This window comes from Planococcus citri, chromosome 4 (assembly GCF_950023065.1).
Source record: "Planococcus citri chromosome 4, ihPlaCitr1.1, whole genome shotgun sequence".
Classification (NCBI taxonomy): domain Eukaryota; kingdom Metazoa; phylum Arthropoda; class Insecta; order Hemiptera; family Pseudococcidae; genus Planococcus; species Planococcus citri.
Window position 1 is genome coordinate 43251761 of NC_088680.1, and position 13510 is coordinate 43265270.

A 13510-nucleotide genomic window follows, 5' to 3' on the forward strand; every position below is an offset into this window, starting at 1 on the left:
GAGCGTTGGGAGCGTGGAAGGGGTCTAATCGAAAAAATAATGTCAAATTCGTATTCAGAACCTTCGAAAACATACTATTCGATATGTCACATGGCTTTGGTGTTTTTTTGAAAATTTTGCTCCAAATGAGGGGGGGGGGTCAAATTTGGGCGAAAATTTCAGGTTGAAAGTTGTGGCGTGTGACATATCGATTGGCATGTTTCTGAGAGCGCTGAGTACGAATATGGACTTAGTTTTTTGATTGGGTCCTTTTTAAGGGTTCTTTCAGCCCCAAGCCCCTCTTCAATGCGGTCCAAATTCACAGATGGTCCCCTTCGTGTGACATATCGATTTGTATGTTTTCAGGGTCGCTGAGTGCGAATATGGACTTGGTTTTTTGATTAGGTCCGTTCTAAGAGCTCTCTTAGCCCCAAGCCCCTCATCAATGCGGTCCAAATTCACAGATGGGCCCCATAGTGTGACGTATCGATTAGTATGTTTTCAAGGTCGCTGAGTGCGAATATGACCTTAATTTTTTGAATGTACCGCATGGTTAGCCCCTGCACTTCTCATGGGGTGAAATTTTGGAAAATCTTCCAGTCTTTTGTGGAATATGAAATCCTAATTGATCGCTAGAAGTCCTAAATGACTCAGAATTATTACCGATCGATTCAGTGGGTGCTTTCTGCCTCAATTTGATCAAAATTTTGATTTTTTTAAAGAAATGAGACGAGTTTAAATTCTCAAAAATTTGTTGAAAATTGAAAAATGAATCCAAAATCTGAAATTTTGTCTCGTGGTGTATTTTTGAAAGTTCTTTTGATAGCCGAGAGACTATTTTTTTTTTTTTTTGAAAGATCACTTTCAATTCGCACCGCACTCTCGCCATCGCTTACGCAATCTTGGACTGAAATGGAACAAAGGAGCGAGTACATAAAGTACATCCAATTTACACTTCAGTTTCAGTCCCTGTAAATACTTGGCATTCGAGAAAAATGTGTAAAAAGTGTATAGACCCGAACGATCCTAGCTAATTGTTCACGTACCGCGTGACTTCAGCGTTCAGTTGCTTTGCACTGTAGTATGGTGGTTTTTCATTGTGATAGACAGGCTGTTTGCGAAGGCGAAACATCATCTTTTATCTAACGAGAGCCACAAATTTAAGCGAAGGCTATTCTCAGCATCTGAAATAACGGTTTAAATGCATAGTCTGTGTTTTGTGTTCGTGAAGAGAGTAAGAATGCAAGAGATTAGTCTAGATGGAGGCTTTCGTTGTCTTTCTCACCATGTTGTTCTTTCATAGTGGTGTTATATGAGGGTGGTCTTTGTACATAAAATGTTGTTTGTAGTGTTTGTGCAACTTGGAAAGTTAAGATAATACGAGGAGTTCTTAGTTACCTACACGTAGAATTGGTGAAAAGTATAAGTAGGACGATGTATGTATTTAATGTACCTTCTGTTGTTCAAAGAGAAAAGGAGACATGTTTATTGTTTTTATATTTTTTATCTCAGATGTGGATTTAATTTTTTTTTTTTTAATTTAAGGGTCCTGTAAATTTTGAAAATTTTTTAAAAATTGCCAGAAAATCTCGACTAATCTCCATTTTATGTTTTTCGTCCTGCACTCATCATTTCTCTGAAAAAATCTCACTCTTTTCAACTAATATCGAATCGATTTAAATAATGCTCATCGTTCATCTCACGACGACGACGCCACATTGCCAAAACCGCATCACAGCAGGTACCGAACCTGGCATAGCAGTATGTAATTTTACTCTATAGCTCGAAAATACGTCATTTTCTCAGCAATTGGTACATCGAAACCACATATTGGACTTTTACCAACTTCATCGATTAAATAACACACACACACAAAAAAAAGGAAAAAACTGTTGAAAAAAACCGCAGGATACGAAACGATTTAGACCATGTCACCATTTACAATTTGATTATCGTACTACAGATGACAGCGATAAAGTAACGTACCTAATTTTAAAAACCTATCAAATTTAACTGGTGACCATGGTGGTCGTTTGGCTGTAAAAATAGCTCATCTCGCAAGCTCGATTATCGCATTTCTTTTTTAAATTCGCTTAAATAACTTTTAATAGGTGACTGTAACCCTCTCTCTCTCTCTCATCGTCTCACCCATACTTGGGTGTTGTAAAGAAATACAGGAATCTTTTGAAACTCATTTTCTCTCCCTATAATACATAGATTCCGATACCTGTAACTTGTAAAAGTGAATAGGTAGGTATTTTCTTATTGCCACATCGATTTTAAAGTTGATAACGAATTTATGTGAAAAACCACTCGTCGTCGACGACGTTGTGCTGTTCTCGAATAATTCAAAACGCCACTAAAAGATGCTGTTTTACGTAATTTGCCATCGTAAAACTTTCAAACAACAGACAAATCGACCAACGAAATAAGCTCCGAGTTCTCGTCAACGATGTTGAATTACGCTACGTCGCGTATATCTCATTTAATGTTGTCTTTGACGTTGCAATAGCATAATAAGATTTCAACGACCAAGCGTCGTCGTCATTCTGGATTTAAGACAATGAATCGGGCAAAAACGTCGATGTTATCTTTTTTGCATAATTAATCGTATTATTCTCGTATTTAACGCTTTGTAAATACGCGATGTGATGTGATGAAATTAACATCCGAGTATTGTTTTTCATTTTTTGAGCACCGTGTAGGCGTAAAGTGGTATTCATAATGGGCCAATATTACACCAAAAAGGGTTTTTTAATTTGATATGTATGTATTTATGAGTAGCTCAAAATCGGTGGGATCTTGGTGCTTAAAAAACATTAAAATCATTCAACATTTTTAAACTGATGAAATTTTTTTAAAAATTGCATAAAATTAGAAAACATTAATGCTAAAAATTCTTTGAAAATACAAAAAAACGCGTTAAAATTATTTGAAAATATTCTCGTGCAAAATTTAGCGAAAATTGAAATTAAAACGTCACCAAAAATGTTAAAAATTCTTGAACAGCATTAAAACCATCAATAATCGACAATCGTAAAAACTGATGTCATTGTAACAAAATTTGCAAGAATATCGTTTAAATATGCTGAAAACAAAACTCAAATATGGTAAAAATGATTTTAAAATACTGGAAAAATTTTGAAAATTTTTTTAAAATGACCAAAAACTGATGAATTTGGCTAAATTTAACAAAAATTTCATAGAATATTGTTTAAAAAAATATGGTCTGAATTTTGACAGAAATTCTATTAGTTTTTGGAAATCTATCAAAAATTGAACTAAAATCGTAATGGAGTTTTAAGCTGAAAAGAGTTCACATTCACTTGAAAATTTTTTAATGATATTTCCCCTCAAAAAAAAGAAGTGAAAATTGGCCTGAGAAAAGAAGTTGCAAATATTTAATACAAAGTACATTTCTACACATCTTGGAAAAATTCTCAAGAATACGAAAGTCATTCAAAAACTGACCTATCCATGAAAATGAATACAAGAATTATTCACCTTTACTTGAGAGAAATCAGTGCTACCTAAATATGTACGTGAATTCTTCATAATTTTACTTTATTTTTTGGAAAAAAAATTTAAATCATTTTTTTCGGGTAATCAGGTCGGAAGGATAAAGTCCACATAAGCAAATAACTTTCTTCTTCGATAATTAGACTTTTAATCGATACCACCACACGTTAAATGGATGGTAATTTTAAACTTTTTGATTAACAAAAGCACACGAAGACCTTTGCTTCCTTCCTCGTAGTCTTTTTAATTTGCAACTCCTATAATACATCAAGCAAAGCAACGCACACCTTAATGACCTGTTCTTTCATCCAGATCAGTCTGAGCTAACTCTGTGTATATCCTTTTCATTAAAATATTTTCCAACGTATAGTATGAAATATTTAATTAATCCGAGGAAGCTGCGAATGCGTTAGTTTAGCTCAGGATGCAGGATGGATAAATTTTTCTTCATTATATTATAATCATTCATCTTGCATATTTATAATCATCTCACATGTACGAGTGAGCTGTTTTTTTCTTCTTCATTTCTCTGGCGAATTTTATCCTTTTGGTTTTGTCCCTTCCCACGCACCTACTCTTGTCCTACTGTATAATGAATTTTTTAGCGGAATTTTTTTCAAAGTCACTTTTCATATAGACTAAAATGAACTTTCCGCCAAGGTTAAGGTGAGAGAGCAACAGTTGGAAATATTTAGCAAATACATAGAAAGAGTTTAGAAGCTGTGTAAAAAATACAATATACAATTCTCATATAACTGAATACCATAGACAATGACTTTTTAGACATACCTGTACTCGACGACGTGTACTTAATTGTAGTGATATATTTCAAAGAGTTTTTCAACTCGCCGATACTAATTAAATCTTAATCGCAAGGTCATCCTGACTGGCTTAACATCACGTGTTTTTTTCCTCATATGTATGCGTGTAGGGTCTCTCTATACAGAACATACACTTTACAACAAGCTACACATAATGGCTGAAACATATTCTCGACTCTTGGCCAAGTACAACAACCTTTACCATAAACAATAACATGCTCGGATTCTTCAAATAATTTTATTAACCTTGCAACGAGTATGTGTAGCATATTCTCGTAGTTCACGTTTTAAAATAAATCTTTTTCACGAAACGTCTCTCAATCGTAGGTAGGTTAGACTATCTCGATAGGTAGGTAAGGTACTTGCAGACAAAAAGCTCATCTATGTACTTAATAGGTGTTACGAAAGTGCATAATTTCAACACCTATTCTGTATTCGTTTTGATCGTTTAATAATCAATTACGATGATGAAGTGGATTTGTTTTAGAAAGATAGTCAACTAATCATTTACGAATATCGTTCGATATAATTCTAGACTACTTAATCGAGTTAAATTACACGTTTTAATTTTTTTCACTCGTTTCATTTCACGTCCAAGTACATATACGTGTCCTTAAATATACCTTGGTTTAAGTAACCTATGATTACAAGTTGCTGTTGAGATGATGAAAAGCTTTAACTTCGTGTTTGTAATACCACGATGATGAATTGCGAGGCGAAACAAAACAAATAGATAAAAAAACAGCATCCTTTTATAAGTTAACTATCAGATTAAATATCAGGAAGTGTAGGTACGTAAAAGAAACCTGTTGTTGGCTATTTCCTTTTTGCAAACGTCAATGTAGTATTAAATTCGCCGAATTTCTACGAGGTTGTGTTATGAAAAAAAAGTAACTGCGGGTTGGGTGTTAACTTTAAAGTGAGTTTAAAATATTCCTATGTAAAATGTGCGAGTAGTAGAAATGGGCAGGTTTGTAAAGTTGTACTATGAGTATGATTTACTAGGTCTAGGTAGTAGGTATGCCTGTGGCATTACGTACTGACGTATTTTTGGTTATTAATGCCCATAAATAAGTGTTTACTATTATTTTAAATGTACTTAAGTACAGGAGTTCCAATAACCAAATATGAAAAAAAAATTATACGAACAGAAATTCTTTCAATTTTTGCTCAATTCAACCATACGAGGTTTTTTTCTAGATTTTCGAAAATCAGCTGAAATTCGAGTTGAAAGGGGGAGAGAGGAGGTTATTTTTTCTGACTGTACAAAACTATCACCGAGATTAAGTTTTCTTCATTGAAAAGTAATGCATAATTATCTATTTAATGTAAGATGAAGGTTTTTTGAAGCCTTTGAAAAAGAGAAGCAATAAGTTCACACGGAAAAAAAAATTTAATAAAAATTACTATTTCAGTATAGTAACCGGATCCCATTCAAAAATAATAGTGATTTTACTCAGCCAAAAAACATATTTTACTTAGAATTACGTAAAATTTATTACTCTGAAGTAAATTTTACTATGAGCTCATAGTAAAATTTACTAATCTCATAGTAAAAATCACAATATTTTTGAATGGGATCCGGTTACTGTGTGAAATAGTAAAAATTATCCATAATTTTTTTTTCCGCGCATGCTATTTTTTTTTATTTGAGAAAGAGAGAGAGAAAAAAAGCTAAGATTACTAATTTTAAAAAAAAAACATACCTGGTGATTTCTTCACCAAAAATTTGCCATAAGAAAGAAAAAAGCCTACTTGGTGACTTCTGGTGAATCTGTCACCAAGAAGTCACCAGAATTCAACAAAGAGTCACCAGGCATTCGAAAAAAATTTGCAAGGGTCGTGAGGATATTCTGGTGATTTCTTCATCAAGAATTCGCCATAAATAAGACGAAAATTCACATGGTGACATCTTGTGAATCTGTCACCAAGAAGTCACCAGAATTCACCAAGAACTCACCAGACATTCAAAAAATATTTGCAAGGGTCGTGAGGACATTCGAGTGATTTCTTCACCAAGAATTCGTCAAAGAAAGAAAAAAGCCCTCTTAGTGACTTCTGGCGAATTTGTCACCAAGTAGTCACCAGAATTCACCAAGGAGTCCCCTGACATTCAAAAAAGTTTTCAAGGGCCATAAGACATTTTGGTGATTTCTTCATCAAAAATTCGCCATAAATATGACGAAAACCCACATGCTGACTTCTGGTGAATCCGTCATTAAGAAGTCACCAGAATTCACCAAAGCGTCATGAGGCATCCAAAAATTTTTTGCAAGGGTCGTAAGGACATTCTGGTGATTTCTTCACCGAGAAATCACCATAAAAAGGAAGAAAACCCACTTGGTGACTTCTGGTGAGTCTGTCACCAAGGAGTCACCAGACATTCAAAAAAGTTTTCAAAAGCGATGAGGACATTCTGGTGATTTCTTCATCGAAAATTCGCCATTAATATGATGAAACCCCACTTGGTGACTTCTGGCGAATCTGTCACCAAGAATTCACCAAAGAGTCACCAGGGACGTAAAAAATTTTTTCGAGGGTCGTGATGACATTCTGTCAAAAATGGGACAATATTACGTTTTTTAGAAAATTTGAATAAGGGGTTCTCAATTCTGTAATAATTTTTCGATTAGATGTTTTGCAAAAATACTGCAGTATGGTTAAAAGTTGATGAAACCTTCAAAACATTGCAAAATTCTATCAAAATGTCATAAAAATGTTACAAATAACAAAAAGTTGCTGAAGTTGTGAAAAACTAGACAAAATTATTTGTCAAATGGAATGAAATTTCGCAAAAGTTGCTTCAATGCCATGAAAATATTGAAAAATTAATTTTAAACAAGTCGATGAAATTTTAATTTCACAGAAATAGAAATGAAAAATATTAAGTAAGTGGCCGAAAAATTATTGAAAATCATAAAAAATTGATCATATTATTTAATGAAATCTTGCAAAGATTAGTTTGAGTATGTATAAAAAACTGTAAAATTGGCATAAAAAAATCACAGTAAATTACACAAAAAAATTACAGCTACTTGTAAAAACTAACAAAAATTGAAAAAAATCTTTAAAACATTAAATTGTCATAATCCATAAAATATGATTGTCCATCTAGCTGATTTTATTCTTTAGATGTATTGTTGAATTTTTGAGAAAAAAAACCGAAGCACCTATTTTACCAAGAAAATACTCACAGGTATTTAAATTAATTTTCGAGTAAATCGTACCTCAAGAAATTTTCACACGTCTCGCATTATTTACCCCACCTTCACTCCCACCCCTCCACATCAGTACAGGCCTTCATTTTCAAGTCGAAACTCAATCAGAAATTTTTTTAGAGTCGGGGGTATCCCTAGAGGAGAGAATTACACCCTCAAAAAAAGACATTTTCGAAAGAAATCTTGTTTTTTTCCGCTGTAACCCCTACTCAACCTGATTTTTTCTTCTTTTCTTTTCGATTCTGCGTTGACTTAAGCCATTGCCATTAAGTGAAACGTAAGGTCATTTTTAGTTTTCGACTAAGTGGTTGAAAATTTACAGAATTATTTATTTTAAGGAAAAATCGTGTTTTGAAAATATTTTCTTCTCGAATACTTCGCATTAAGTAATTATGCCAATTATATATTGGAATACCGTGGTGCCATTTTTTTGTTCATGCTGCCAATTTCAAAAAAACCACCAAAAAAAATTGATTGGTTTCTGACTATTTTATCGTTTTTTTTCTTCTGAAATTGGCTTTAATTACTGAAAAATTTGCATTACTGTATTCCAATATTCAATTATATTTTTCGCCATTCCACGTTTTGTTTTGAAAAAATACAACCCCTTCTCACCCTCCCATATCAAAAACACTATTTCTCTAATTGGTATCAAAATTGGACTTTGAAATGTAATCATGATTGCATTTTTCAGACGACTAATAACTCTCAATTCGATTTTTTCTCCTGATTGTGTGTTTTTTTTTGAATTGTTTATTAAAATTCAGCCCCTCATAAAGCCTTTAATTTTTGGTGGAGGGGGGGGGGTTGAAATTTTTTAAAAAATACCTCATGAATTCCATGCTTTGGTGAAAAAAATTAAGGAAAATCGATGACCAATTATTGCTCGAGATGTTCAGTTATTGATAGACTCCATTTTTTTTCAAATTTAAATCAATTTTTATAATTTTTCCCATTAGTGAAAAAATCTAAAATCATCATCGTGCCAGTTTATGATCTTTTCATCGACTCATATAAATGTAGAATTTGTTTACAAAATCAGCCAGTTTGCGTATACGACCTTTGCAATAAACGAACGCGAGCTTGATTACGAAATACGAAAATCGACTTACAGTGTTTGTGTTTACTATGAGCTTGTGCTCTATCCCACTTGAAAATACGGTCTAGTAGTAGGTAGTATTATATTGAATTACCTACGACGGAAGTGCATTAATCCGTTTACCGAGTTGATTTAATTAACATAGGTAATATCGCAATCAGTCAGCAATTAGTATTGTTTACTATAAACTCGAATGCGAAAATGCTGCCTTTTTGAACGTATCTCTACGTAGGAATATCAGTAGAAAAGGACAAGGTAGGTAATGGGGAGAAGGGTTGTCGCCTTGCCACTGCCACCTACATAGATAGATACCACCTCAAAGTGTTTCATCATCAGCACTTCATTAAAAACATAGTCGAGCTCGAGATAAGCGGACACGCGACCCTACGAGAATGTGGCGAATTAATCCGCTCTAATTAGTTCATTTTGTATATTTTTTTGGCACCGGTTGACTTTTGGCATGCGGCATATCACATACGTATAGCTCATATTCGGCGAATTCTTCTAACTCTAATTTACCAGATACAGGTAAATTAAACGAACACGTGGTTATTTTTTCCACCTACCTATTTTTCGATGAGGAGGGGACCGAGTATGTAGGTAGAAAAAGGGCTAATACCCTTTCGAAAAATGTGCTGTTCGTTGAGCCAACTCTCTCGACAATGTTGTAAAACTAAGTAAGAGAAAAGCATCATCGCGCTGGTACGCATCGGTGTGCATCGAAGACGAAATAAATTTTCATTATTGATAAAATGCGAGCACAGGACGAGCTTTCAACTCGACTGAAATATCTGCGTAGAAAGTTTTTTCTCTTTTCGGATGTTCTCGCGCGATTTGCGAAAAAAAAAATCACGCCTCGTTTTCGTACTTGGAAAATTTTAACGAAACGGTACCTACCAGTTTTATTTCGCAATTTTGGATTCTCGAGAACTATACAAATGAGCACTTCTCGGCTCAGAGATACACGAATTTTTATATCTTTGTACCTATGTATTTTAGAACATATTTTAGAAGAAATGCACGTTCTTTAATGTATTATAAATTGCATTCTATCTATAGTCACCGTGATAATGGTAATTGACTTTATGTATACATGGAACAAGTAGAGCGTGATGTTGTGTGTACTTTCGTATAGAATTTATTTATTTCGCGCTCGAATTTTATTGTCAATTTGTCGGTCGTACGTACCATACCTGTATGTAAATAATTGACGTTACGATGACGTAGTTGGTTTTGATGGAGAAAATGTCAATGGGTTCGAGGAACGTGAGTAGATGTGTATTTTGTTGTTGAAGAATGAACGAAAATTTCATCATCTTGGTAACTCGACGATACGTACTGAGGTCTTTCTATTTGGAATTTCTTCTACAATAGAACAAGGATTGCATTGCATAAGTTATTTCGAATGAGGAATTGAAGCATTGCAGGATAAGGAGAGAACAAGAGAACTGAAAATTAAACAAATAGCTAAAGATGATGAATACGAAGATAATCATCCAAATTTGAAATTGGTTCAACGTGAAGAGATAGGAAGTATGTAGGTGGGACGGACGTGGGTAATTAATGTGAAAATTGACGTGTGTCTACTTACTTTTTCATCATTATTTTCAGTATATTTTTTATTTGTTTTTTGCATTTTTCAATCTTATCACTCAGTCATGACGAAAGTAGATTAGATAGGTAATTAATTAGTTAAGTAGGTATTCATTTGTACGTCCGTGACATTATTCAACATTTCCTAATAATGAATGAATCATTAAAGTGTGAGGTGGGGGAATAATACTGTTTAGTGTATTTTCACCTCTGACCAGATTGAGAATAATAGTTTTACCACGCCTTTGGCTCATTTGAAAAAGAAAGGGGGAAAAAAATTGAAAACCCAAAAATATATGAAATTATTTGCTTCATTTTCGAGTCATCGAGCAAAAAATTGGTAGTTATTAAAATTTTTATAAAAATCTGGCACTTTGAAAAAAAATTTTCAATTTTAAAATTCTTTCACAATAAGATTGGGCATTCAAATTGTGCTGAAAAAAAATAATGAAAAGGATCTTTAGTAAACTCGAATAAGAAAAGAAAAAAGAAAAGTTACGTCATATATTTTGAGGTATTTTTCGCTACTTCTGATGAGAGAGGGGGGGATGTTATCAGAAGGAACCCCAATTTGCAATTTGAATTCTGAATTCATAATTTTTCAACTTACTTAAATCTTTTTACTAAACTTATCAAAAAATGAAAAAGAAACATTCTAAACCCTTGAAAAAATGTAATTATCTTCCATCTATTTCCCTCTATGGTGAACTGGGTTGCTTATGGATTTTTTCATATTTTCCAAATTATGGAATCTCAATGATGACTAAGTTAACGTGCTCATATGAACTTGCTAACATTTTCAGATCTCAGAGTTCGAGGCTTTAAAATTGAAGAAAAATACCTAGTTCATCTTTGATACCTACTTTTTCATTTTTTTTCAATTTTTTAAAATCGCAAATGAATAATAACGCATAAAACTTGCTCTTAAGCTCTCGAATTGTTGAAGAGACCTTGTGTATTTCTAAAAAACCTCAATTATTGGTTCCAAAAACACGTGTATGAATTACCCCAACTATACACAAATACAGAAAACTTCCAATAAATAAACTTTTTTGGGGGATTTTTTCAACCTTGTTTACTTTTTGCATCATAAATGACCAAATTTTTCAAAATTTTGCCATGAGCTTCAAATGTCTAGAAATTTTCTGCGCGTGATTTGAGCTCATTCGGCCATACCTCAGACACTGATTTTTCATTTCAAATTTGAAGGAGCTCTGCGAAAAAAGCAAAGATCAAAGACGATGTGACCTGGAGAGGGGTTAGGGGGAGAAATTCTTCTGGACGAGTTTTTTTCCGGCTATTCGATAAACTGACTAGAATTCGACAAAATTTTGGTCATCTTTGAGCACAAAAATTGATTTTCTCGTCTTCTCAAACGTTGAAATTTCTAAAAAAAAAACTTTTGATGTTCAAATTTCACAAAATACCTACCAAAACCAAAAAAATCAACTTTTTGCATAAAAAATGAAGTTGCTTGATTTCGAATCACGAATTTTCCAACATTTCTGTTCTCGCTGAGCTCGAGCGATTTACAATTTATTTCCATGTTGGAATTTTTGAAAAAATTGAAGGACATAAAAATGGACTTGAAAAATTTTGGAAAAGAGCAACATCAATGCTAATTTTTGTATGTAAAATCACCATGTTTCATATTATTCGTGTTTTTTTCTTTTTGGATTTTCATTCGGAATTTTTGTTCATGAGCCCCCCTCGCCCTCCTTCCTCCTCCTATCCGAAAAAATTGTTCGAAATGCTTTTGCTTAATGTTTTAACGTTTTGAACAGCTATTTTCAAATAATTTTTATGAAAAATAATTTGGAGAAAAATCTAATAAAAATTGGTTTGATATAAAATTGTTTCCTTATTTGAGGAATCATTCTAATTTTTTGGGGGAGGGGGGAGTAGGGTTACCTACAGAGATTTGATGAATTGATCATTTCAATTATATCACAACTGTTTTTAACCAATGTATAAACTCTTTTCGAGAATCCCCCCCTCCTTCAGAATAAATAACGTGAAGGAAGATGAGCTCAGAATCACACGGTCAATATAATGTTGAATAAAAATTTATCAGAACGTTTTTCTGCTTGATAATCTGCGTGATCCTTGAAAGAAAAAGAAGTTGAAGTAACTAAATAGGCAAGAAACATTTTTTTGATGAGAAAAATCCATTTTTACAGAGATTAGAAAAATGAATCTTGGAACATGAATTCAGCTGATAAAGTTGAAGAGGTGGAGAAGGAAGGCGGGGGGGGGGGGGGAATTACATATTGTCATAGTCGACGAAGAGCTTTTCACCTCGTCCTTTTGAGGAATTTTTCTCAAGGCTTTATCTGTAAACAAGTTGTAAATTAAATTAATTCATTTCAATGGCTTTCGTCACTCTGCTCATTCAAGTTGAAATTTTCTCAATGCACAATTTTTTTCAATTGTTTGCATCTTAATCCCCTGTCAACATACTAATATAAAAAAATAGTGAAGGTTGAATTTATAAATGAAACTTTGATGTATGTTTTTAGTGTTTTAAAAAACTTGCTACATTTTTTTTCAAATTTTATAAATTTTTTGAATTCATTTCAAGTGCATAATTTATAAGAAAGTTATCTATTTGAAATTTATATGTGTGGCTGGGTCTTGGATGACGATTTTTCTCTTTTGTAAGTTGACCATGTCCTTCTCCCCCCCTCCTCCCCTTTCCTGGTTGTCAGATCTTTGAATAATTGAACCATTTTTACATCTAAATTAATTTTCGAAATGAGACCAATATGCGTAATTTTTTGGTCATTATCAAACTGCCATGCCATGTAAAGTCACTGCGTAACATATCGTTACGTATACGACTGGTTAATTGGTCATTATGTTATTTTGTTACGGTGGTACGAGTGTGGTAAGATGGGATAAGTATTTTTTTAGTCCGTAATACTTACTCAGGCCGCTTATGCTCGTAATACGGTTATACTAATAAACATATAATATATAACAAAGGAAACGAGATATGTTTGTGAAATGAAATTTCCGGCCAGTGCGGATGATAATTAGTATTTTCATTTCATGTTACAGGCGCACTATTGAGAAGAGGATCGTTGGATCCTGACAGAAGACGATTGTCATTGGGCACCGTTCCGCATCGAGGATCAGATGTAGGCCTGGATCCGAATCATGCTGCTATTTTATTCCGCGACTCTAGAGGCGTAAGTACCTACCTACCTACATAAATATTAAATACGTATAATTTACTACGATCGGGGGTATATTTTATGGTATTTTTGAAAAAGCTACGT

The 13510-nt window shown here is 33.4% G+C and overlaps 1 protein-coding gene across 2 annotated transcripts in view; it reads left to right on the forward strand.

The window, feature by feature from the left end:
* Window positions 1–13510, forward strand: part of SNF4Agamma (SNF4/AMP-activated protein kinase gamma subunit) — a 224026-nt gene that overhangs the window by 190755 nt on the left and 19761 nt on the right. For both annotated transcript variants that reach the window (XM_065362399.1, XM_065362400.1), the window contains one exon: window positions 13290–13420. In XM_065362399.1, coding sequence (XP_065218471.1) covers window positions 13290–13420 — 131 coding nt within the window. The remainder of the gene's footprint in view (window positions 1–13289; window positions 13421–13510) is intronic.